At 39.6% G+C, this 26797-nt stretch overlaps 1 protein-coding gene across 6 annotated transcripts in view; it reads right to left on the minus strand.

The window, feature by feature from the left end:
- PARD3 (par-3 family cell polarity regulator) overlaps positions 1–26797 on the minus strand; it is a 527255-nt gene that overhangs the window by 138721 nt on the left and 361737 nt on the right. For 4 of the 6 annotated variants that reach the window (XM_081931474.1, XM_081931472.1, XM_081931469.1 and 1 more), the window contains 3 exons: positions 25686–25730; positions 18399–18626; positions 11266–11482 (listed from right to left, as the gene is read on the minus strand). In XM_081931474.1, the coding sequence (XP_081787600.1) occupies positions 11266–11482; positions 18399–18626; positions 25686–25730 (490 nt within the window). The remainder of the gene's footprint in view (positions 1–11265; positions 11483–18398; positions 18627–25685; positions 25731–26797) is intronic. The other 2 variants (XM_081931473.1, XM_081931470.1) reach the window with 1 other exon arrangement.

The raw sequence follows: 26797 nt of genomic DNA on the forward strand, positions 1-26797 counted from the left end.
ACTGATCTGAAAGCTATCAAAATGGTGACATTGATACATGTCTGTCGTCGCATATTCCCTTTGCTGCTAGTTCCTGCTGTTTATAGCGATACTTAAAAAGAGGTTTTGTACAGAAGAGTGCATTCCATTCCAAATAAATGGTGGTGCCCTTTCCAAATCTATTACTGTTTTTCATATGTAGAACCCAAACGCAGAGATGGTCCTATGCTCAAAGTTTCTTGCACGTGTGTGAACATCCCACCCCCACCCCCATACACTGCTCTGAGCAGGTGGAGAACCCTAGAGGCCTCTAATGTGGCTGGAGGAACTGTGATTAGAGAAGGAAATCTGGAGAATAGAAATCTACACAAACAAGTACTTTAGCAGTTCACAAGATTCTATGGATGTACAAATAGGGCCTATAACAAAACATTGCAGTGTGGAGTACTTCTGTTCAGAGTTCCAAGGATACGCCATTCCATTCCTATTCCTCCCTGATTTTCCAATTTCCACCCAACACTCTCTACATTCTGTAACCACTGAGCATGCTTCCCCACATCCCTCCTTACAGATTTTCCCCTAATAATATATTGTACCTGTTCAGTTTCTCAAACATCTCTCTTGTGCCTGGATGGTGCCCATTCTTTACTACAGATTTGTTATCTTTAATTGAAATTTCAACAACCACAGTGGGCATCTTGTATACAAATAATTATCAGACCAGAATTCGGAACTACATTCACTAAGCCACAGCCAAAGTACACTTTTGTGCCTAGGAAACACCACACCTCAATTCTCAAGGCTTTAGTACAACATTTTATAGCAATAAGGCTTTTAAACTATGTGTTTCTGGTTAACAGGACTCAATTGTGTTCATGACCAAAGGCTAATATGCAATGGCTATTTCCTTTGTAAGCAACTCTTTGCTCCTAAACCAATGATTAACAAAAGGATATCCTTTCAAGACATGTTAGCATTCCAACACAATGGGAATCCAAGACTATTGCTTATATAGGCTGAAATGAAATATTAAAGTTAAAGCTGTATCCCCAAACATAAGGTCATCACTCAAGCATGTGTCAGTCTGAAGCACTCAAGCTTTAATTTATTTATGGTATGATCAATGTGTACACCCACCCACAGATATATGTCTCCTCCTAAAATCATAAATATGGCATTGCAAACATTAATTTCAACAAGGCTATTTCCAGAAGGCTTAAGAGTTAATAAAACAAAGCAAAACCCTACAAAAACAGCTCTGAAAGATTATGCTAACTATTGCAGAAATCCAGCAACTATCAGTATAGCAAATTAAATCTCAAAAGAAATGTTTCCAACATACACTGGGAGGAATGTCATTAACATATTCTTTCATCTAGCAGATTCCTCAACCCTCAAGAAGATATTTATTTACCATACTTCGCTATGGGCTGAATAGTCACCAGCCTTCAATTTTCACATCAGTTGCAGATGAGATGGGGGAGCACACACCTTGTACACAGGCTTGAATTGAAATTGACTTTGAATCTCTGAACTGTCAACAAATTCTCCTACGAAAAGGTTTGCTTTACAGAGATTATAAAGTAGGTGTCACGCCTGACACTTGCATTTTATATTCAGATGGCAGGTCTGTAAAGAAACGTTACCAAAACGTCAGGAAGGGACTTAGAAGGCTCAGCTGTCACGCTATGTGCCTCTCTGGGCTTGCTTTGCAGTCAGATACTGTGCTGTCGATGTCAGAGGTTCTCCACTTAAACTCCCTGACAAGCAAAGAAGAATACTAGGAGAATATGTTATCAGGAGCTGTGGACTTGTCTTCAGTAGCAGGTCAACCTGACACTTATTTTGGTGCATGAAAACCAAAACTATGATCCTGTTTCAGATTAGAAAACTGTACACTATACCCCGCTGGATATACAAGTTCAAGTTTTTAAATGGTGAAATAATCCTTGCAGAGGACCCTCTATGCTTTCAATGCATTGAAGCCTAATGTGCTGAGGGTGCCCGTCTCCTGCCTAAGTCTAAAAAGAAAAAAGGGAGAAGTGTGTGTGTGTGTGTGTGTGTGTGTGTGTGTGTGTATACTAGCAGAAAAACACAAATGTAAACTCGACAGCAGCATGAACCAAAAGGGTGATTAAAAGCACCAAGCTTTTAGCTGCTTCTCTTTGTTTAAGAAACCATTCCAATTAAGGGACATAAATCAAATTTGCAATCAAGGAAAAATTATAAAGTTAATGAAACATCTGAAATGTAGCTGCTGGAATTGTGGGTTGATTAGCGTCTAAAACAGTGGAAAATTATAAATTTATATTGATTTCCACCCTTAAAAAGAAGAAAACACCTGCTTTTTCAGTAGCGTTTGAACTATCCCCAGACATAATAAGCCACAGTAAATGAAAATCATGGAGCAGACAATAAAACCTGCAAGCTACGCAATGGGAAAGTATAGTCTGTGCATGTTGTTTTCCCAAATGCCCAGTCAGAGGTCTCAGGTGGCTAATGCGGCTGGAATGCGTAATTCAAAGCTCCAAATAATATGTTTATGAATCTGGACGTGTTCTGTGCACTTTGGAAGTAGCTGTACAAGAAGAGACAACAGTATATCTGATTTCAGCTAAACAAGGTTTTAAACTAAATTATCCATTTCCTCTTGAAGGACTGGATGGAGCAACACTGCAAGGCTCCCAGTAATCATTTCAAATGTAATTGTAGAATTCAATTTAATGGTAATATGGGAATATTTCATTTGCATTGGTTCCCAATAGAATGGCTTCCCCATCTGTAATCTACAATACTAAAAGCAAGACACTGCACAGCCAATGTTTTAAATGCCATAAACACCAGATTTTGATATATAGACCCCACACTCTGCAAACCCCCTCTGAATCATACTTACTTCTTTAACAAGAACAGCAGTGTGGAGTATCATATACAGCTCGAATTCTAAAGACAGGTGTTTGCAGGTTTAGGGTTTGTAAAGGAAATAGTTTCTTGGCTTCACATGTTAAGACATTGTATCTCATTTTCTAATATATACAGGCTGTGATTATTGAGTAGAATTTTCAGATACATTTGAGTTAGGATAACAGAACTCTTTCCTCAGTTGAAACAGTGATCTCAGGGTCACCATTCCAGAAGATTCAGGATATTTTACTTATTTATTATCACATTTATATCCCAGCTTTCCTCCAAAGAGCTCAAGATGGTTTGCATAGTTACTCCCACTTCATTTTATCCTTACAAATAACTCGGAGACAGGATAGGCTGAAAGACTGTGACTGGCCCAAGTTTCATGACTGAGTGGGGACAATAATCCTGTTCTCAGAAGTCCTAGTCTGACACTACACCACACTCATACACAAAAGGAAGTACTTCTTCACACTAAGAAATTCACCACTACAAGGTGTAGTGATGGCCACCAACTTCAACAGCTTTAAAGGAGGATTGGAAAATTCATGGAGGATAAGGTTATCACTGGCCACTAGCCACAGTGACTATCAGCTACCTCCATGGTTGGAGGCTAAATATGAGTTGCTGGGATCCACAGTTAGGGGGACTGCTGTTGCATGCATATTTCGCTTGCAGGCTTCCCATGGGTAACTGCTTGGCCAATGTGAGAACACAATGCTGAACTAGATGAGCCTTTGGTGTGATCCAGCGGGGCTTTAGGTTCTCAAGAAATATTGTAAATAAAAAACACCACTAATCTAGTTCAAGATGCTCATGATTAATTATCTCCTTATACTTGATTTTCATATATCCTGTATAAACTGCCATGTAAACATGCACTTTTTGCACGTTTTGTTTACTTAAGGAACATGCTTGCCACAACTAGTCAAATCTTATTGATTTTTATTTTATTTTATTTTTAATCTAGCTTTTAAAATCTCACTGACTTTGTGCTTTGGATGTGTTGTTATTTGTATTTTAATTATTTTTGTATTATCTGCTCTGGGAATTTTTCACCAAAGGGCAGTATACGCATCATAAATAAATGAACAGCTTCTTTGAACTTAAAAATAGCTTTCTGTTTTAACTTGTACTCTTCTGATGCTAATAATTCAAGGATTTCAAGGATACTAAAGCACACAGAGACCCTTGGGGTTTGGCAATGTGGTGAAGAACTTAGTGTTGGTCACAAGGGAAGCACCATTCCTCGCTCCCCTAAATTCTTTGAAGCCACACCTGGAAATCCCCACCTAGGAAGGAGCATTGGTTGTGGCCCTGAGGCACTACAATCACAAAACCACAACAATGTATTATTCAAAAGTAATCAGATCATACCATGACCCTAATGTAGATCACACGGACTCCTGATTTAGTGTCTGTTTTCAGAACAAAATGCACTTGGCACATGGGGTGGGGGGAGACCCCTTAAGTCTCAAGTTAACAGGAAACCTCTTTAGACAGAAAGCTGAATCTGTTTATTCCTGTAACAGTTCTCCTAATCTCTTCACACTTTTTTCTACCTGACTTCTCACCCTCTTACTTCCTCTCCTTTCGTTTCCCCTATTCCTTACAGAAACTGCTGGTCATTGTATCTATAAAAATACAATACTACATCCAGTGTAGAAAGCCCACCAGATAGGCTGGAGGGAACTACCTAAATAGTATAGAAATTTATTTATGTATGCAACCACAGCTGCAAGAATGTTCTTTGCCCAAAAAAATGGAAGGAAGAAGAGGTCCCGACAAGAGAAGAATGGATACAGAAGTTAATGGAGTACGCAGAAATGGCGAAACTTACTGGGAGAATAAGAAATCAAGATAGCCATTTTTTAAAGAAAGGAATGGAAATGTTTTATTGAGTATTTACAAAGAAATTGTAAACAGATTAAGACACTGCCAAGATTAATGTAAAAACCTGCAGTTTCAAAATATATATGGGATATATACAGGAATGGATATGTAAAAGAGTATGTTGAGATAATTTGGAGTATGCAGGAAGTTGAAAGAAATGTAAAGGATCACAGAAAGAGGGGGAAGGGAGTCAGAGTTTGAAATGTTAAAATTATGATTGAATAATTGTGCATAAATAATATATATATAAATATATATATATAATAAAAAATAAATGAATACTGTAGCACTGTGACAGGAGACTGAGCTCACAGTCTTCTCCACTACAGTGAGTTGTACTGTATTTCTCTTTAAATTGTAATACTTCCCCTATGTTATAGTCAAGGTATTTTAATAGTATTATATATTACTATAACTATTTCTATCTAAATTTCATAGAATCATAGAGTTGGAAGGGACCCTGAGGATCATCTAATCCAACCCTTGAAATGCAAGAATATGCAGTTGTCCCCTAAGCGGATCGAATTTGCAACCTTGGCATTATTAGAACCATGCTCTAACCAACTACCGTATTTTTCGCTCTATAAGACGCACCCAACCATAAGATGCACCTAGTTCTAGAGTAGGAGAATGGGAAAAAAATGTTCTCTCCCTCTCTGCTCAGTGCCCCTTCAGCAAAGCGGGAGGAGAAATGGAAGGGGCTCCATTTCTCCTGCCACTTTGCTGAAGGGGTCCTGCGCAGAGAGGGAGAGCTGCGCAGTGCCTCTTCAGTGCTGAAGAGGCGCAGCGCAGAGAGGGAAAGCTGCGAAGCGTCCCTTCAGCGAAGTGGGAGGAGTAATTGAGCCCCTTCCATTTCTCCTCCCGCTTTGCTGGAGAGGCGCTGAGCAGAGAGGGAGAGAACATTTTTTTCCCATTCTCCTACTCTAGAACTAGGTGCATCTTATGGTTGGGTGCGTCTTATAGAGCGAAAAATACGGTAGTTGGTTAGAGCATGGTTCTAATAATGCCAAGGTTGCAAATTCGATCCGCTTAGGGGACAACTGCATATTCTTGCATTTCAAGGGTTGGATTAGATGATCCTCAGGGTCCCTTCCAACTCTATGATTCTATGAAATTTAGATAGAAATAGTTATAGTAATATATAATACTATTAAAATACCTTGACTATAACATAGGGGAAGTATTACAATCCTCCCGCTTTGCTGAAGGGGCGCTGCTCAGCTCTCTCTCTCTGCGCAGTGCCTCTTCAGCAAAGCGGTAGGAGAAATGGAAGGGGCTCCGTTTCTCCTGTCGCTTTGCTGAAGGGGCGCTGCGCAGTGAGAAAAAGCTGTGCAGCGGCTCTCCAGAGAAGCGAAGCCAGGAGAGCAAAAGGGATCAATCCCTCTTGCTCTCCTGGCTTCAGCAAAAGCAACGCAAAGCCTCCTGAGCACAGCGGGAGCGCTCTGGGTCCAAAAAGGGCGCCTCTGTGTCCAAAAAGGGTGGCAAACCCTGCTTTTAGTGTCACGCTACTTCTGTACCAGCTATTAGAAAAACATGAGCAGACAAGCAGTTAAAAAATGAAAAACAAAAAATGTCAAATTCAGTCTTCCAGACATCCGTAGCTGTGAAACAGCAAGGAGGAGAGGGGAGGAGAAAGCAACACAAACTAAGGAGAGAGAAAGGGAAAAAAGCACAGCTTTGAACATCAGGCCAGAGAAACAGATTTTTCAATATTTTATGTGACATGATACAACATCAGCTAAGGACAAGGAAACACAGTCTTTGCTTACATGGCAGCTGACAGTAACTAAAAAAGGAAGGGAAACAGCTTGCACTTTACTGGTTTATGGGGTCCGTGCTTCTTTTACATCTAACTACTTATTCCGTGAGAAGAAAATCTGATATTTACAAAGCAATGAGTCACCCCATACCAGAGAGTTGTTCCCAGAATATGTATCCTAGCCTTTGTGTTTTGCTGTCTCATGCCTAGGAACACCCTGGCAGGGCCTAATTCCCTAAAACTTAAAAAAATGTATCTGAGAGACAGGCAAGAGTTGAATCCAAACTACCACAGGGTGCACAAATCTACCCAAATAAACGTCACAAATTGCCAGATAATATATGGAAAATGATTGCATTGGCTGCTGCTCTTAAGAAATAAGGTTATAACCCAATAATAAACCCACAACTTTTAAAAAGTGAAAACATTTGTTTGCCATATATTATCTTACAGTTTATTATATTTAATTGGGTAGATTTGTGCCCACCTTAAGTTATTAATGTCTGTTGTCTTCCTTTTTAAAAAAGGTGACTCTCTCATGGATACAGTGGTAAAGGTAAAGGGACCGACTCTGGGGTTGTGGTGCTCATGTTCTTAACCTGAGGTACCACTTTAGCTAATGGGGACTCCCGCCACCGCCGTGCAATTTCTGTTCTCATCCTGAAGCAAAGTTCTTAACCCGAGGTACTATTTCTGGGTTAACGGAGTCTGTAACCTGAAGCATCTGTAACCCGAGGTACCACTGTAGTTGTATTACCATACTTAAGACGTAGTGTGATGCCCTTCCCTGCCCCTAAAAACAATCAAATAGAAAAAAGCCCCTACCCCGGAGATTTTACTTTTATCCCACTCATATTCTAAGAAGGTCAGGGGTGATGTATGTTATGTATGCATGCAATACTGGCCTAGGCCTTCAAGCCTCTTGGAGGCTCAGGAGCTTCATCTGCATAACAAAAGATAGAGAGGATTCTAAAACCCTGCAATTACATTGTTAGTAGCTGGCAGGCTGCCAATCCCTGCTGAGATAAGGCCAGTGTTGTGATTCGCTAATTGCAGCATTAAGGCAACCTATCACAGTTCTAGCTTGCCCCAAAGTGTAAGTAGATAAATAGGTACCATGCCGGTGGGAAGGTAAACAGTGTTTCCGTGTGCTGCTCTGGTTTTGCCAGAAACGGTTTAGTCATGCTGGCCACATGACCCAGAAAAACTGTCTGCGGACAAACACTGGCTCCCTCGGCCTGTAAAGCGAGATGAGTGCCACAACCCCAGAGTCATCCGCGACTGGACTTAACTGTCAGGGGGTACCTTTACCTTTACCACAGGCGGTGTGCATGTTTTGCCCTGGGCCAGCTTAAGGGCCCAGCTTACTGGGCCAAGTGCCCCTGTTTGTCATTCTTGTTCTTCTTGTTCCTGATGTTCTGATAAATCCCTTTTGAGCTGAATCTCAGTCTTGGATCATGCCTGAACCCACCTACACTTCAATGTACATGACACTTCTCTTCAGATTATCCTCACAATGATCATGGTTGTCCTCACAAGACACTGGCAATAGGACCACAACCTCCACCACACTTGCATGCAGTGGGGTATCTTTGAAGGCAGCACACAACGTTCTATTATCCAATAGCTCTCTGGCACTTCCTGCCCTCCATCTCATGCCCAACCTGCTACCTGAGGCAAGTACCTCACGGCCAGTATGGCCCTGCATCAGGGAGCGGCTGAAAGTACAGCACAGCTGCTGTGTAAAATGGCATTGCCTTGCACACAAATAACATATACAAAGAGGTAAGAGATGAAGGAAAGCTTATTTCTATTGCAGCAAAGTCTCGCTACATTGTGCATGCCCATCTATCTTCTCAAGGCATGCTGGACAGCCTTTATTGTGGAGCACACTCAACAGCCTCCCTGGATACCTCTGGCCAATGTTTTATATATTTTCTTGGGGATAGGCTCAGTGAGAAAATATTCAGTAAGACAATTTAAATAACAATTAGAAACACACAGAGAGAAACGACTACAACTGATAAAAAAACCAATTAAAAAGCGGTGGATCAGTGATTAAGAACTCAAATCAGGGAAGTGGAAATCCTATATTAAAAAAAAGAGTGGAAGACTAATAGAGAAGGGGCAAAAAAGGTCTCCCAATCAAGGGAATACAATTTCGGTGATTATGTTATTTTACGTACATTTGTGTTTTGGTCATCCTCTAAGGAATTAGGGCAGAGTAGGACATCTTTACAACTCTGTGGGCTAAGCTGAGAGATACTAATTTGCCACAGACCACCCTATGAGCTACATAGTTGAACCAAGAATTTTAACCTTGTTTATATAGGTTTCCTGGCTCCATGTCTTATCTAATTAAAACATTTCTTGCCAAAGCAATCCCAGAGTGCATTACATTAAAATCAAATACATAATACACATTAAAACAAAACAGAAAGGAAAAAAATGCAACTTTAAAAATAAAACAGCTATGCTGCAATCCTTGCATAAAAACCTTGGTGAATAAGTAGGTCTGCAAATGGCACAAAAAACTCATAAGAGTTAGCATCAGCTGTATCTGAGAAGGTAAGGAGCAAACAAGGTGCCAGTACCAAGAAGGTTGTCTTGTTGTTGCCACTTGGTGAATTTCACTTAACTGTGGCAGTAAGAGGGTCTTCCTCATAAAGAAGATGCTTTATTAGATATCTAGGTCCCAATCTATATAGGGCTTTATACTGTATGTCAATACAAGATTCCAGAACTTGGCCTGGTGTGGTATGTTCACAATCAGCAGTCCCAAATGACAGCCTAGCCATGGAATTCTACACTAGCTGCATCTTCTGAACAAATCTCAAAGGTTACCCAATCACCGTGGCCAGGTAATGCCTGTCTAGGAACATCCATAACTACCTTACAAGCCAACCCCAGTCACTTGCACCTTCAACGACAGTGATGGATCTAAGAGCACCACCAGACTATGTACCCATTCTTTCAGAGGGAATGCAAGCCCATCCAGAACTCAAAAAATGCCTAATTCCTGAACCCTAGATTTGTCAGTCCATAGAGCCCCACCTTGTCAGGATTCAGTCTCAACTTATTTGCGCTCACTCAGCACACAACTACATTTTGTTATGAAAACCTTTGGGAAGCCCATGGGAAAGCACAACTTTGAAGGATCTAGGGAAGTCACTTTATAGCTTTATGGCTAACAAATTCTCCCTTGGGGAAGCTGGGAGATGAGAGACATATTTTGAGAACAGAAAGCATACAATACTCCCTCAAAGCAAAAATTGTACTAGTAGATGCACTACGGAGCGGGTCAGAGTTTGAAACAAAGGGGAAAGGGTATGATGTAATGTTTGAAGATGTGCTGCCCCGCTGCTTGTCCGCCTTATACCATAGAAAAACATGGCTGGAAAACACAACAGACATGTACAAAAACAGACAATGTGTTCCTCTCATTAAGAAATCGGTACTATCAGTGGCGTAGCGTGGATTGTCAGCACCCGGGGCAAGGCAAGTAATTTGCGCCCCCTAACCTGTGGATTTGTGCCCCCTAACACTAACCCCCAGATGTTGCGGCCGGCCCCCCCCTGCACCCCCCACGCTACGCCACTGGGTACTATACTGTGACTCCTCAATGGCTTCCCAATAGCCTTTGTCTGTTTTTGTACTATATTTCAAGGAGTTTGAAACAAGGAGTTTGTTCTTAGACATAACTGAGTGTAACATAGCTGAGTTACTCTACATTGTTAATGCTCAATGAATCCTGTTTACAAAGCAGTGTGTGTTCCATCTCAAGGCTAAGTGAGACCAGCCCCTCTTCCCTTGTGCCTTAAGCTATGGAAGAAGTTGCTGCTGGGACTGTGCTGGTGCAGAACCCCCTTCCTAGAGGGATTATGTCAGCTGGTACTGGGCTGCGGCTTATCAGCCATTTCGGATACATTGTTTTTGAATTGTTATGGTTTTGGTATTAAACTGCATCATTTTTTATTGGATTGCTTTTTTCCCCCTCACTAATACGCTATGTGCTTTTTGATAGGATTATATTGATGAAAGTGTTTTTGTTTGCTAGTGTGTTCTTATTGTTGTCATCAGCTTTGAAATCAACATTGATGCTGGAAAAGAGACATATAGATAATAAATGAAGTCAAATCCACACTTACTGGAGCATAGCAATTGCTTGAAAATAAAAGCCTTACAGGGCAAGGTAATTATGTGTACCAGCTCTTCACTTAGATTGAGAAATGTTCTCTATTCCAAATCAAAACCAGAAAGGTTGTATTGGCAAGAGTGAAAACTGGGGAAACCATGGAGGATCTCCAGGAGGATCTCCAGGGTTCAACATGAATTTCTCTAAACACCTACATTTCAAGAAGCCTTTGTTGCTGTGAACTGGGTTTTAGTAGTGTGTCAATAATGCAAGAAACATCAAGCGCTAACTGAGTATTGTTTTGTTTTGTACAAATGTCGATCCTTGTGCAGATACAACATAGATGTCACTTGTTTTATTCCACCTCATAAGCAGCTTCACTAAAACATGACATAAACCTATGTCAATCTTGGTGCAATAGAATCCACATTGATAGAATTAGAGTCATGTTAAAGATGATAACAGAGTGAAGGAGCATTAAATGGTCCCTTTAAAACATGCTTAAATTGCTGGCATTTTGAAAATGCATATTGAAATATACATTGCCATGAAAATCATAGGTCCAAACTCTAGTTGCATATACAAATCCTACCTGAACATGTCCCCCAGGCCTTTGAGCATTCCTTTCTTGGCTTTAATTTTATCCTTTTCTTTATCTCGATCTTTCTTCTTGTCCTTCCCAATTTTTTTCCGGTCTCCTTTATCTTGACTGCCATTCATGTGTCTTTCCAGTGAATGGGATGGCTGGTCACTCGACGTAGAGACAGATTCTCTACCCGATCGTGAGCTTTCCTCAGTATCTTCCTCCACTGAAAGAGTAAGGTAATTTTAGTAGGGGCGAGGGGGGGAGATTAAAAAAAATTATCTGCTGCGATTCAAGACAAATAGAGTTGAACATCCCTTATCCGTTCATCCAGAATGAACAGCCACTACACTCCAGTAAACCACCCAGGTGGTAAACTGTATGACTTTCTCTGCTTGTATCTGGAAAGCTCCACACATGGGGTCCATGAAACTGCACATATTTTACTGTACAAGGTGAGGTTTTTGGTTTAACTTGCTTGCTCAATATTCTGATCGCTTAATAAGCCAAGAAATGAATGAGTCTTTTGGATAAATATACATAGCTCATTTGATCCTCCCTTGGCCCAAGCAGGCAAGCAAGCAAACTAGAGAGTCCTCCATTGACTATAGTTTGCTATTTCATGCTAACCATGAAAATATGCTTAATTGCTTCACAGCAAGCCAGGATATTAAACCATGGTTTGAAGCTGACTTAATATCCTGGCTTGTTCCAAAGCTGTTAATCATAGCAAACAAAGTGCAATGGAATACCTTGGTTTGCTTGCTCCCTCAGGCAAAGGGGCTGGGCTTTATGTCCAAAAGACCAATGCATATCTAATATTATTAAGACAAGATATGCTAATCTGAACATGGTCTATATATTGACAGTTGAGTTTACAATGTTTTCCACTATGTACATTTACAACATAATTCTACATTTTAACCTTGGATATAGGCTCATTCTTCACACCCATTTTCAGGAGAAAACGAAGGATGCAAATTTTTTCTTAATGCAACATACACCTTGAAGACAGAGATATTGAAATGAAAAATGAGCATGTTCATATTCAAGGCACAATCCTACATTTCAGGTTCAAACACCAACTCAGTCCCACAATGGCTTTCATTTAGGCTGGTGAATAAGTAAAACATACCATAATACTATATCACCCTTGGGCACTGAGGTATCACAGTGATTTTCAAAGATAGAGCAAGGCTGAGAAAAAGATGCAATATGCAGTATCTGAAGAGAAGACTCAAGGACATTGTGCTTTAAGGCAATGTTAAAAATACAAATTAATTAAAACTAATTTATAATACTTGACATTCAACAAGGATAATGATAATAATAATGCTATTTAATTGCTTATTGAAGTATTTCCCTTCCTATTAAAAACAATCAATCACACCTTGTGCAATTCACATTATTTATATACTGAATATTCAAAACTTGTGATCCTCATCAGTTACCTCAGCTTTGCCAATACATTAGCGAAAAATTGCAAACATGTTCTAAGACAGTATGCCTCTGAATATCACTTGTTTTGGGGGCAACCTCATATTTTACTTGTCTGCCTTTTATTGTATTGCATCACATTGCTTTTAGGGATATATACCTCACACTCCAATAACATTTTCCAGTAGCTTTCCAGAGCATCCTGTTGGTTTCTATGGGAAATAAGATGCTGGACTAAGATGGACCTTCAGCCTACTCCAGCAGGACTTTTCTTATCTCATCCACTGAGGGTCAGGGAACACACTCATTCAGTAGGTTTGGACTTCCCTGCTGCTTTGCAATTCATTTCATACAATTTCTAATATAACTTCATTTCTACAATTTCCATGCAACAACAGAACTTTATTTTAAGCCACTGCCAGCTTATTATCAACTGCTTTCACAGAGCCCAGCTCAGGGATCAAAGGACTCAGGGCTTCCTTCTCGCACTGCTCTCCCCAAACCGCTTTGCGAGGTTGGGGTCTGCCAGCAACTGAAATAATTCATTTTCAAACAAGTTTTTGATTCGACCATTGCTTAATGTATAGATTGGAAGGGATGTTGCTGCTGTTTTCAGTGTGATTGTTTGAGTTTTAAGGTTGGAGTCACTGATGGTTTTATGTTTTCTTTTGTATCTGTAAGATGGTTTCACCAATGCCTTTGTGGAAGAGAAAAGCAGGGTATGCATTCCTGAAGAAATAAAATGTTGCCTCATTATTATTCCTGTTCAGGCAAGAAATTCAAGTTCTTGATAGTTCATAGTTCGCTGATGACTTTACTAAAAAGCACTGGGTCGGGGGGAAGAGTTAATGAAAAAGTGCAGACGACAATCCCCCTTTCCTATTTTAGCCACTAAGACCAAAACATCAGATTGTTCTTTAGGATATGATTCCAAGAGCAAAGACATGTTTTACTTAAGAGAACTGCAAGAAAAGTATTGTGAAACTGCTCTCCTAATTATGTCACAAAACAGAGGAAATGCTCATAAGAAACTGTAGTTATTGAACGTGAAGCTGTTCCATAACTGAGCTAGACTGTGTATTGTGTTATTTAATACAAGCAGAGTCTTTAGCAATTAAGACTCAACAGAGATTAGAAAGCTCTGCCAATTTATTCAGATTCAAATGGCTTGCTCTCAGACAACGCACCAGAGAAAGGAACTGTTTCTTATCAGCTATTCCAAGATTTCGAAAACAAGCACTGTGATTCATATGATCCAAATACCCCAAGCAGTCAGCTGTGACTATCTGATTATACCCATTAAAATCTATAGGTACCCTCTGCCAAACCTAAGGTCTTCCCATCTGTCTTTCAGGCTCAGTTCAACGGTCTGAATGGCCAATTGTTCTGAGTGCAGCAATTATATTATGATTTTTAAAAAGCCCCCACAGTAAATGTGGTCACATGGTGTGCGCTTATATTTTTAGAACTCATTGCAGGACACTGATCAAGATTTCTTTATGAAACAATTCAGAGCAACTTATCGGAATAGCTCAGTCAGTACAGCATGAGAATCTTAATCTCAGGGTTGTGGGTTCAGGACCCATGTTGGGTGAAAGATTGATGCATTGCAGGGAGTTGGACTAGATGACCCTTGTGGTCCCTTTCCAACTCTACAATTCTCTGATTCTATTATCTTTGAATACAAAAGGGTCACCAGCTGACCAAATGAAAGATTACTGTTTACAAAGGAAAAGCATTTTCTACTAGAATTTTACATTGCTTTTACAATGAGAGAAAGGAGGCTTCTAAATTCTGAACTGTTGGGGGAGGAGAGAAATAGCTGCCAGGGGGATTTGAACACAACCCACCTCCATAGGGTTTAACTGAACACTAATTCCCTTCCCCACCTGTACAGTGTATAGTGGCATGTATAGTGCCACTTTAATACACTTGATCCCTACCTAAAATGGAACATCTGCATCCATATCAAATAGTGGCACACCCAGTACACCTGCCAGATTATTCTCTCTCTCCCTCCCTCTCTCTCTCTCCCCCCCTCTCTCTCTCTCTCTCTCTCTCCTCCTTCTCCCTCTCTCAAAAATGCATGGTGCCATCCTGAATGTTGCAAAGGCATTTTTTCACACAGCACATAGTTGAACTGTGGAATTCATCCCCCACAATATTTAGGGATGTCCAGCAAGTTGGACAGCCTTAAAGGAGGATTAGAAAAATGCTTGGAGGGGAAGGCAATCCATGGATACCAACCACAATGGCTATATTCTGCCTCCAGTTTGCATCTGAAGAACAGTTGCTGGGAATCACGTGAGAAGAATGTTGATGCACTCAGGACCAGTTTGTGGGCTGCTTATGGGCGCTGCTTGACCCACTGTGAGAAAAGCTTAAACATGGAGCACTTGTGATCCACCCATTTGTGTCCCACTTCCTATGGGTGAAATCCAACTGTTCCCAGAGTCTCATAAGAAGGGCTTTTGACCCTCTTTTCGAAAAGGTGGGAAGGTGTTTTTTGCTTTCCTTCTTGCAGACCTGAGAACACACGCCAACAGCTCTAGGTTGTTGGGGAACCCTGCAGAACAAATCAAATGGTACCATAAAGGGAATCAGAAAAAACCCTTCCCCTCACTTGTGTTACGGGGTACCTCCACTGGATTCCACCCTGTGTCACTGGGTTAATTAGACAAGACTGATAACATTTAGCTGCTCTGAACTGCCAGATTTGAAATGAAACTGAATTAATTCTGCTGCTCCTATTGAAGGAAATATTTCAAATGTCCTTACATTCAATTATGCGATATTTTTAGAAGCAGGCTTTTTAAAAAAGGAAAACTAATATAAAATAGAACAGTGAACTTGTAGGAGCAAATTTGCTCATTATGACAGGCATTTCTTAAAATGTAAACACATTCATAAAAAGCTGAGATTGCAGATTCATTTTTCCAACTCCCTGTGTCAGTCGACAAGCTAAGTAATTAATTACCTCAGCTTCCCCAGCTCTTTTCCATTCATAAACTTTTAATGTTTAAAGGTAAAGTAACTAGATAGGTGTAGGGGGGGACCTGCTGGGATACAGTCAAAATACTACAACATTAAGGTTAAAAAATTAATAATTTCCATATAATTCTGCCCCATTTAAGTTCATTTGCTATTCACTCTTTTTTTGAGCATGGACTGTCATTTTACTAGCCCATTGCTGCACCATTCAATAATTATACAGGTTACGTTTGAAGAGATTCTTTTATGTTAATGACATTCTTCTCATGTTGGGTCACTCTTAGGGTTAAAGAACTGAAAATGTAAATGAACGCCCATTAGGGTGGGTAATAGCTGATCATTAACTTTATGCTTTATTAGATCTGCCAACCTTACATATTCTAATTAAAGAACAGCCGTAATTTTTCTTCACTTTATGGATGAACTTCCAATGCTGAAATTTTTCAACCTAATGCAACTTATTTCCTCTCTCTCTCTCTCTCTCTCTCTCTCATTAAACTTTAGAACCAAAGTGTTTGCCCCTTCCCTTTTCATTTAACTCATTGTCTTGCTGTTAAGACGGTACACAAGGAATCTTGATTTTTTTTTATTTAAAAAAATTCTTTGCGTGTCTGCATCTAATCTTGCCATTTTTAAAAAATCATTCATTGCTGTGTGTGTTTCTTTTTGTAAATCTACCAAAGAATAAAATAAAATAAAATCAGGATTAAGACTTTTTTCAGGACAGAGGAGGGCATGTGTGCTGGGTCCCATTTGTGAAGTGGTGGTCTCTTGCCCTTTTACTGGTAGGAATGCTTTGCGGAGGGGAGACAAAAAATGGGGGGCTGAGGAGGGTCAGTTGTGGGGAATGGGAAATGTCTCTATTTTCATCTGAGGAATGTTGGAGGGTATAATATTGGCTACATAAACATACATTTTTCTGCTGAGGTCCAAGTACATTAAAATTTGCAGTAATCTTCGTTTTGACAAACGAGTACCCGGTATTTTAGAGCTTGCAAACCAACCAACCAAATCACAAAATCCATAGCATGTTAGAGTGTGATGCAAGCCTGCAGAGATGTCATTATTGTGCTAACACTGTCAAGCATTAATGTTCTCTTTACCCAAAGGTAGACAGAGATGCTCCTGCAACTGCTGCAGTCCTTATGTAAACGTTTCCACTCATATTGTTCCTCCATATACCCCGCCTGACCCTTTGGGCGATGCTCTTCTTTCGTTATATGGGAGCCTCATAACAGAGGGTCCTGGTTGCGTGTGGGACCCAAGAGCTCACCTGATAGGATTAAAATGGGGGGGGAGGAGCAAGAAGTCTTGGCCATTCCCCTGGGATCACACCAGGCGATTTTAGCCAATAGCCAGTGGGTGGCATGATCCCAGGGGCTTTAAAAACAGCAGTGTGATGCAAGGAGAGGCACTTGCTTCACACTGTTGAACACCTGCCCACCCTCCCTAGTTTAGTTAGAGTCGCTTGGCCTTGCTTTGGTTTGGGTCGCCTGTTTTGGAACAGGGGCTGGGTAGGAATTTTTCCATTTGGCAGATTGGCTTTAGCCATTTGGTTTTCGCCTACCCCTTAGCAAATTGCCACAACTTGTAAGGTGGCAGTTAGGCATTGGCTCAGTTGGATTGTGGGGATTGGAGGTGCGGCCATCACCTGCCCCTCCAGGAACTGGGTATTCTGTTAAAGGAATCTGGGGGTCCTGGATCTCGTCCAAAGTCCGCTTGAGGGGCTAGGGCCATGCCAGGACCACAGGAACACCAGGGTGAGCTGGTTGGTCCTCATCGACCTAGCTCCCTCATTTGGTTTACCCCATTTGATGATCATCCTGAGAGGTGGAGCCAGTTATAGTGGGGAGTCAATGCCTAAGCCAATACCGCTCACGTGATTGTATTTCAATAAAGTTGTGGCCAAAATTGTTGCCCAAAAATTTAAACTAATATAAGTGTCTGTGTGTATTTATTTTGGGGGTGGGTCTTGGGGCCTTGAGACGCAAATGGTATTTACATGGATCCAAATGGACATCAAGGCAGAAGCAACCATTTCAATTGAGGCAAAGGTAATGGGAGTGTGTCAAGAATGTGCTACACACCATACAGAACACAGAAGAGATGGTGCTCTATCCGAGAGAGATTGCACATGACATAAAAGCCAGGATATGGATCAGCAGGGATGGGGGTTGGGGGAGAGAGACCAAGACATCAGAGTGGACCAAGTAAAAGACGGTCAAAGTTGTTGCTGAAAGTAGGCTTTACAAAGGGTGGAAGAATTTGGAAGGAGTCAGGCAGAAGAAAACAGAGACAGAGAGAAAGCACATGGGGACATGGTTGGGAGAGAAAGAGAAACGAAAGCAAGAAATCTTGAGATGAGTAGGTGTTGGCTAGAGGAGGATGGATGTTGGCTGAATTATCTATTATACACTGGGAACAGGAACTCACTTGAAGGCTCCCAATGTGAATTGACTTTGTGGCTACACCGCTTTTAAGTGAACTGTGGAAATTTTGCACAAAGAAGACAGAGTCAGAGCTTTAAGGTGGTGAACAAAAATCTTGGCGGAGTAAAGAGAACTTAACAGGAAGCTACGTTAACAAAAGACATGGTGTGATCAAAGGGGCAGGCAGGGTGAAGAGGGGGGGAATTAACTGAAAGAACCATCAGTAGTGAAAAGATCTTTAAAAGGCAATTTTTAAAAGGAGTATACATGGAAGAGTTTACTTACAGGTTTCCATGCCTTCATCATCCTCATCTGCAACAGGTTTATCATATGATTTGTCAATTGCAGCTCTGAAGCTCTCATTGCACCCTCGCCCTCTGATTATCCGCGGCCGTGGACGGTGGAAGGGAATGTCACCATTCAAAGTTACCTCAGCGACTGCTGTCTGCAAACTTTCTAATGAACTGGATTTCTTCAGGCCTAATGAGGGGCCTACATCTCTGGTTGGGGAACCTTAATATTTTTTTAAAAAGAAAATAATAATTAGGATTAGCAGGGAGGACCCTCACACTTGATTATTCACATCTACAGCGACAGTCTACGGGAATATGCTTAACATTATTCACATTATCTCTATACTCTGTAGGGAATTCTAGGCAGATTTGTTGGTTGGAGCAATGAGCGTGTCAAGTCATACACTATGAATTTGACAAGGTTAGTAACATCCCACTTTTCAAATTGGTGGGAAGTTAAAGTCATCACTGTTATTTCAACCATTTTAATGAGAATAAAATAATTACCAAGCTGGTTAAAAAATAGAGTACAAAGATGTCAGCACTATATACTTGATTGGCATAGCCAGTTAATTTTGTTTTTTAAAACAGCAAAAACAATCCTATGCAAATACTGGAAATAATGAACATTAAGGAGATTTTATTGACCTAAAATTAGCCTGCATTCTCAGAACAGTATCTGGGGAAAATTCTGCCTCACTAGCTTCTTTCATGGAGTGAATTTTAATAACCTGCACTTAAATATTACACTGTTCCCAAGAGCTTGTCTACATAGAATTTTTTTTCTTCTGGATTAATTAACCCATATTAGTTAATATGGTTATAATACATTAAAACTCATGTCAACACTTATTATGGACTAAATGCAAGTAATGTAAATTTTTTAACCTTGATTAGGAACAGGGATTACCCCAGCATGATAAAAGCACTAATAATCTCCAACAAACACTCGCAAAGAGAATATTAGCTCACAACATCATTAGAAAACTAAAAGAAAAAATCTCTATTCATTGGAAAAATAAACAAAATATTTTTTGAATAGCATGTGTATGAATCATTTCCGTGAACTTCATGGACAAACTACTGCACTGAAAACTTAAGGGATTGGTCCAATAAAATGTAACTTTTGAAATGCTATTCTAATTGAATTTTTCTCCTGGGTTTATTAATGGTTGTCATCAAAATTTCCTACGAAACACTTTGTGGGAATTATTGGTGCTATTACCATGCTAAGGTAATCCCTGTTTCTAAACAAAGCAAGGAAACTCACTCTCTAGAAATATTTTTATGTCAGTGTTATTTATGCCTAAACTAAACTAAACTACTAACTTAAGTAAGTGAAACCATTTCCTGAAATGCAAATACTGGCAGAACCCCCTCCTGTGGTCAATTGGTTAAGGTTGGGAGTTAGCCAAGTGCAACTTCCCTATGTAGCAGCTGTCATGACCAATGCTGACTTAGTGAGTGTTGCTGGAAATGTACTGGTCACTGTTTTATTTCTTTATATTTTTATACCATCCTTCATCACAAGCTCTCAAGGGCAGTTCACAAGATAAAACAGAAGATTAAAACACAAGCTTTACCATGCTGTGGTGTGTTGATATTCTTCCCATGCTAACCTAACCCCAGTTTCAAAGGCAGCAGAAATAAGGAATAGCATGTAACCCCAGAGAGACGCTGGTCTCACTCTGTATAAGGCAGCTTCCGCTATTCTATGTCCTTTGCAGATGTTCACCAAAGACAATTCCGCAATTGTGGAGCAGTTTTTCTACAGGTTCCCGAGTTACATATGAAATCCTTGGGATATAAGCTGTTTTATACAGTTAGATGATCCTTACACCAGGATCTGAAAACTAAGTGGGTTTCAGATACCACATCAAGGGAAATCCTGGTGAGCTCCAAATGTGGTTAATACCGGTGTCCTTAGGTGGGCTTATGGGAGAATTTGTTCCAGGGAGAAAAGGCTCTAAGGTGAGGGGGCAGGTGAGTTGGTTCCCAATTTGCAAACCAAAGTCAGCATGGAGCCAGACTTGCATCTGCTCCACTGCCTTGCAAGGCAATTTACTAAGGGATTACTCACTGCTGAATGACAGAACAGGGAAACAGCTATAATGGAGTTCACTGCCTATAGGGAACCCAATACAATTCTTAAGTCATGCTCACTGCTGCATTCAGAGCATGTGGGAGCTGATGTAGCCGTTCCAATAGTTGTTTGGAAACAGCTACGTGTCTGTGGAGTCACAGATCAGTATAAATACAATGAATTCACACCTCCTCCAAATACCTCCCATCCCACAGGTCCCCCATTTTTTGAAAGGGAAGAGACCTGGGTATAACTGGAGAGAAAGGACAGCTGGTGGGATGAGCAAGAAAGGAAAAGGAAGGTTCAGTTCTTCCCAGCTGCATAAACAATCCTTTGCCTATGCTTGCAAAGAAATGTCTGGTGTGAAGATTGCACATTATTATTTTTTCCAGAGGACTATTTCATATGTCAATGTGTTAAGAGAAAACTTCACTGTAGGTAACTACCCTGCATTTTACATCAACGTAGCTATCGTTATATAAAACTATACAGCTAACTGCAGTTATATAACCCTCATATTTAGTTTGATGATTGGTTTATTTTTCAACGTTTAAGTCTACACAAATTCAATCTGAGAGACAGCAACACAAAAAAAGTTGGTGAACTTTTTGAAAGTGCAAAGGATAAGCAGTCGTGAATAAAGCAGCTGCTGAATAGATTTATTCCTTAAACCAATGGGAGTAAAAACATTATCCTATTATGTGGCAACTTTAAGTTCCCTCAGTTTCAGCATTTCAATATATATTTTAAATGAAATGCACATCAATCTTTTTCTAATTACCAAGTGGCTCCATGCTCCTTTTGTAAACAGTAGTTACATTACGTACCCATTTATGCTCATAAGGGACCCTGAAGAAAAGGCCCCATTTCCTGCTACCCAGTACGGCTCACTGTGAGAACAATATTTATGTAAGTTGCACTATCCCAAAGGAAAAGCGTGATGGGATATGACCTAATGTTCCCAGAGTACTGTAAAACTAATAATGGATTGCAGAAATGGTAAGGATATTTATTGAACTTGGGTGGCCATCAACATAACTGTGGACAGTTTGCAGACGCTGAAAGACTGAAATAACCCTACATAAGCAGAACATGTACCACGATGATAAAAGCCAATTTCTGTGTTAACAGTTCAGTTTCACTGGTACCTTCACTGCAAGGAAAGGGTTCTCAAAACTCAGGGCTTGGTTGAAGACACAACTAAGGCTGCAATCCTGTATACTCTTGTTTGGGAATAAGTCTAATTAAAGTCAAGTAGGCTTACTCTTTCACAGACAAATATAACATTGTGTTGTAAGTTAAGCCATTGGTTTCAATGGGATTCAAAAGATGAGTAAACTTTTTTCAGGATTGGGACTTTTTTCCATAGTAAATTGAATGTGATTGCATCTTAAGGGGCTTTTGAAAAGAAGCACAATCCCCTGGGAAAGGCCTCCCAAGACAAAACCCACTGAAGCAGGCAGGAGTCATACAGATTGTTCACAAGTCTTGCAATGGTTCAGAATACTCTAACAAACAGAGTCAAATTCAGCCTTTCAACCGTTTCTTCTCGAAATTCACAACACATACATTCACCGTTTCACTTTGTATCCCTGATTACAAAGGTCCCTTTTTAATTCAATGTCTCATCTGAATAGGTTAGCACAGGCTCATTCTTTTCTTCTGAAATATATTACTGAATTAGAGAATGCTTAATAGTGATGATGTTGCCAATAATATGAGCATAAAATGCATAACATATAATTAATGTGAATAATGTTATTCGTAGCTACAATGTTCTGGCTCAAATAACAATAATTCATAATGCTGAGTGCACTTTATAATAATCACAATGCTAAAACTGAGAGAATCAGGTTGAATTCCTATTTTAATAGAGTTTTCTGAACTGCCAACATTGCTTTGAGATAATGGCCTTGTTTTCACAACAATCACTATGAATGTGCTGATCTGGGCCACTTTGTCCTTTCTGCTACCACTGGAGAAAACAAACCTTGATCCCTGGCTTAGAGTTATGTCTGAACCAGAGATGGTAGTCCTTTTCATAAGCTTTGTTCTTGGCTTACTAACTGTGGTTCGCCGTAGGAAAACCAGTGGGCCAACAGATGGAGTGGACAGAAAAGTGCCCCTGTATTCAGGTTCAAGATTAGATGTGCCTATTGCTCAACACAGTTAAACTAAATCAAAGTGCTCCAAAACTCCAGTTAAACAGATATTTCAAAATGGTGTTTAGATGCTTCCTCATGTTCAGCCTAGCTGGGATCAACAACAGTCAGATGGATGTAACCCAGGCAGAGGGTTTAAGGGGAATTTGTGCAGAAGTGGAAAACTACATGTCTCACCAGTTGGCCAAAATCAGCATATCAGCCCTGGAGTCTTAAGAATTGGCTATGGCCTGCTATGTAATTCTTCTAAGGTTAGTGACTTGAGTGCATTTATACAATCATTAATCACAGATCATTTTTAGCTATGGTGTCTTATTAGCATCGTAAGGACATTTTATCAGTGCAACAAGCAGACGTTTGGGAACAAACGTTTCAGATTCTTGATATCTGAGCTTTTTTTCACTATTACACTGGTACAGTCCCAATAATTTCAGTGAAACAAGATAGTCAGTGTTGATAAGTGAATAAGTCCACATAATAAAGGGGTAGTATTTTGACCTGTCAGGGGGAGACAAGACCCTAAAACCTAGAACTGCAATTACATCCATTACTGGAAAAGATCATTAAACCCCCCCTCCCCACTGATGAATGGCTATAATGAACATAGTGTGTTTGAATAAGGCTTTTTGTTCCCAGAGAGCCATTGTTAGCATTATGACAAGGTGAATATGGAAATAGCCCATCATAGTTACTGTATGCTAAGGTTGAATAAATGAGCCATGCTCAATTGCTACTGAATAGACTTCTGACCTTTGGAACAAATTGTAAACACTGACAATGATGAGGCAAACCAAGTGAACTGAATAAAGAAAAATAATTTTAAAAAAACTATTATAATACATTCTATCCTAGTGAGAATCTTACTTTCCATTTGAGGCCAACACAATAAAACCCAACTATTAGTTTTAAATATGTTCCAGTTTATTCTGCCAACATACATATGTTCCACTGTTTTGAAGTTTACATATTTCAGTGAATATGTATCAGTTTTACCACACATATTAACATTTACCTTTAATAACCTAAGGTGTGTTTTTTTGTCTGAACTGGTAACATGGATTCATTCAACATCTCAGTTTTTCATAACCTGAAAACAACAGGTTATATGAAAAATCTGCTCTGCATTAAGTAAAAAAACCAAATATTTATTTTGGTTGGCTCAGATGGTTTGTGGCTAAGGGTCATTGCCCTGTAATCCAAGTGTGTTTTCATGGCTGTTAACAGAGGCTGCCACATGGAACGCTTTGCATTTTTACAAATAATTCCAGAAATTAGGTGTCCTTTTAGTGGTCAGGTCACTTATAACAGGTTGTGCCAAAAAACTTAGTCAAAGAATGCTAACATCCTGAACCCAAGGGGTTTGGACCTGATTTGACTTGCTCAAAGTAAGAGGGTAGTATACAAAACCAGGGGAAATCAAGAAGGATTTGATCAAATGTTTGATCAATCTGTTTCTTTGGGTGATTTAATATAGATGAGACTGGAGGGATGTGAAAATATGAATCTAGGCCAAAACAAAGGAAAGCTGGTAAGAACTCATGGATGTGTGGGTGGGTTTGTTTGTTTTGTGAGCACAGTGGGTAAACAACAACAACAAAACAAACCCCAGGAGTCTGTGTTGTACGATATGAATTATAAAGAGAAACTTGCTGTTCAGGCATGTTAAGTTTTCAAGGTAGATGTACAAACAAGCTCAATGTCATAAAACTAGAATATTAAACTATTAACAGGGCCATTGTAACAGCTTTGCAGGCATAAATGCAGCAAAAATGTGTAGGATCGAAAAGTAAGAAAAATAAATTTCATTTTTTGTTAAATTACCATTTCATCACATCATTTTGACTCATGCCTGTCAGCTCAGGCAATAGTCACAGGGCTGAATAATATCAATCTAGCTCTTTGGAGCTCAACCAGTCATATAAAATGAAGCACATCTAAACTTTGCATGCATTGATAAATGCCACTTAACGAGACTAATCTCAGTATGTAATATATGCATGCAAGTTATTGCAAGGCTGTGCCTTCTCACTTATTAAGGTCTACAAGCTACTCCAGTTGTTTTACAAATGCTACCATCCCACCAGTTCTTTTAAATCTTGCTTTCCAGTTGACTGTTTATGTCTCACGATGTGATTAAACAGAGAGCCAATTATCTATAGAAAAATTAATAATCAGTGTACACAGGCTGCCCTATTCAATGAGTCATGCTAGAAATAAGTAATATTTTCAGGACTAAAAGGTGAATTGTCCCTAATTAGAGCTAAGTAATGTTACTGTTTTTGTGTGTGGAATGTTACCGTGTCCTCTAGATCTACCCTAATTAAAACAACATTCCAAAGGTCAAAAGCTAACTTGCATTAATAAATTATAAAGGCTCATAATTGCAGCTAGTGCATTATTTTAATTGGTAATAAATTCATTCTTTGGAAGCTGGCATCATGACCATTACAGAAAAAAGCAAAAGGCCTGCAATGTGTGCTTTATAGCACATTAATCTCTTTATTTGAGTCTTTTGTTCTAATATCCAACTAGGAGAGTATATGGACAGTATGAAACTGCACCTCCACATTATGTGATTGCCTACTTGTTGCAAAGACAGAAGTTCCATTTAGGCACATAACCCAAGATGATGGAACTTTGCAGTTAAAAGCAAATTTCAAAGTCTGGCATTATCAGCGCCTGTAGATAAATACCAAGGATTTCTAACGGCATTTTGCTCTGTTGAGTCTGTAGCCCAAAGAGCATATTGTTGAAAAGCTCTAGGGAATAATATTGTCTTTTAACAACTACATTTTGAGGACTGAGTTCCTAGACTCACTCATCTACATGTAATTTTTGCACGCTTGTTATTTTTCTATGATACTGAACATTCATTAAGATATTCCATATAATCTGAATTATTTGTGACAATAGAAAAAGTCATGCAACTATTGAAATATTATTTTTCCCATGCACTGTGATTGGCAGCTATGTAATTGTGGTAAGCTGCTTTGACCAAGGTTTCTATGGCAACCACCCTACAGTCAATTCTTACCTGTTTTCTGGTCATCCATTGTACTGAGCTTAGTCTCGTCAGCTACTGTTAAAAGGTAAATGTATAACGGTTAGCCCTGTTAGTGCCCACATCCCACATGCATCCACTGTTTATATTCTCTTTAAAGTTAGAGGACACTGGAAACATCATTCTTCATGCAAATAAGCCATGTTATGCAGACTATCTTGATGGGGCAAAATAAAGCCCAGCAACAAACCTAGTAACCATCATGCGTTATGTCAGTCATTTCCATGTCACAGCCAAAAACAATGTTATTCACATGCTAGCATACACAACTAGCAGAGACAAGTTGCCACACATGTCTGAATGCAGTGATTTGAGTTTTTAAAGCTCCGCTGGCTCTTCTAAAAGCAGTATGTATTTGCATACATTGAAATTTATTCTACTTAAAAGAAAACCATAAAAGGGTTGGTTAGAAATGCTTGAGACATATGATTATAACAATTAAACAGGGGGCAAGGTGGACAAACGAATTTTCTTTGCCTTCATTTAACAATATCCCTGCAGGACTACAAGGTTCATCATGGTACTCCCTTACTTACAGAAATATTAACCCTTCTGAGAATTCATACATCATACAAATAAAATGGGGATGACACTTTATTATATGCTACCCATAAGCGAGCATTTATAAAATGTTCTCAGATTCTAGAATATAGTTCCTTACATGATCCATTCCCACAACTGCTGATTAACTACGAAAATAATGCTGTTCATATGTATCCCATTACTGATTAAATGGTATCCTGTTTTGATTTTCTAAAGAGCAGGTATCTTGCTACTATTAACTCGTGCTTCAGTGAGAGTTGCTATGTATCAAATTTTACCAGTCACGGCATGTTATCAGCTTTCCACAATGAAGAGTACTGTGGCACCATAAAAAGGTCCTCAAATTCATCAAGTGATTGCATAAGTGGATAAATATACAAATATCATGAGAAAGGATTTGGGGTGGGGGAAATTTCCACACCATAAATCTCTGGTCAGGACCATTCCATGAAGCAGGTTTATTTTCTAGACAATACAGTGAAAGTATGCATATAAACACCAACTTAGATAGATAACTGGCAGCTGCACATGACAATATATAT

The sequence above is a fragment of the Podarcis melisellensis genome (assembly GCF_964234715.1).
Source record: "Podarcis melisellensis genome assembly, chromosome: 12".
Lineage (NCBI taxonomy): Eukaryota > Metazoa > Chordata > Lepidosauria > Squamata > Lacertidae > Podarcis > Podarcis melisellensis.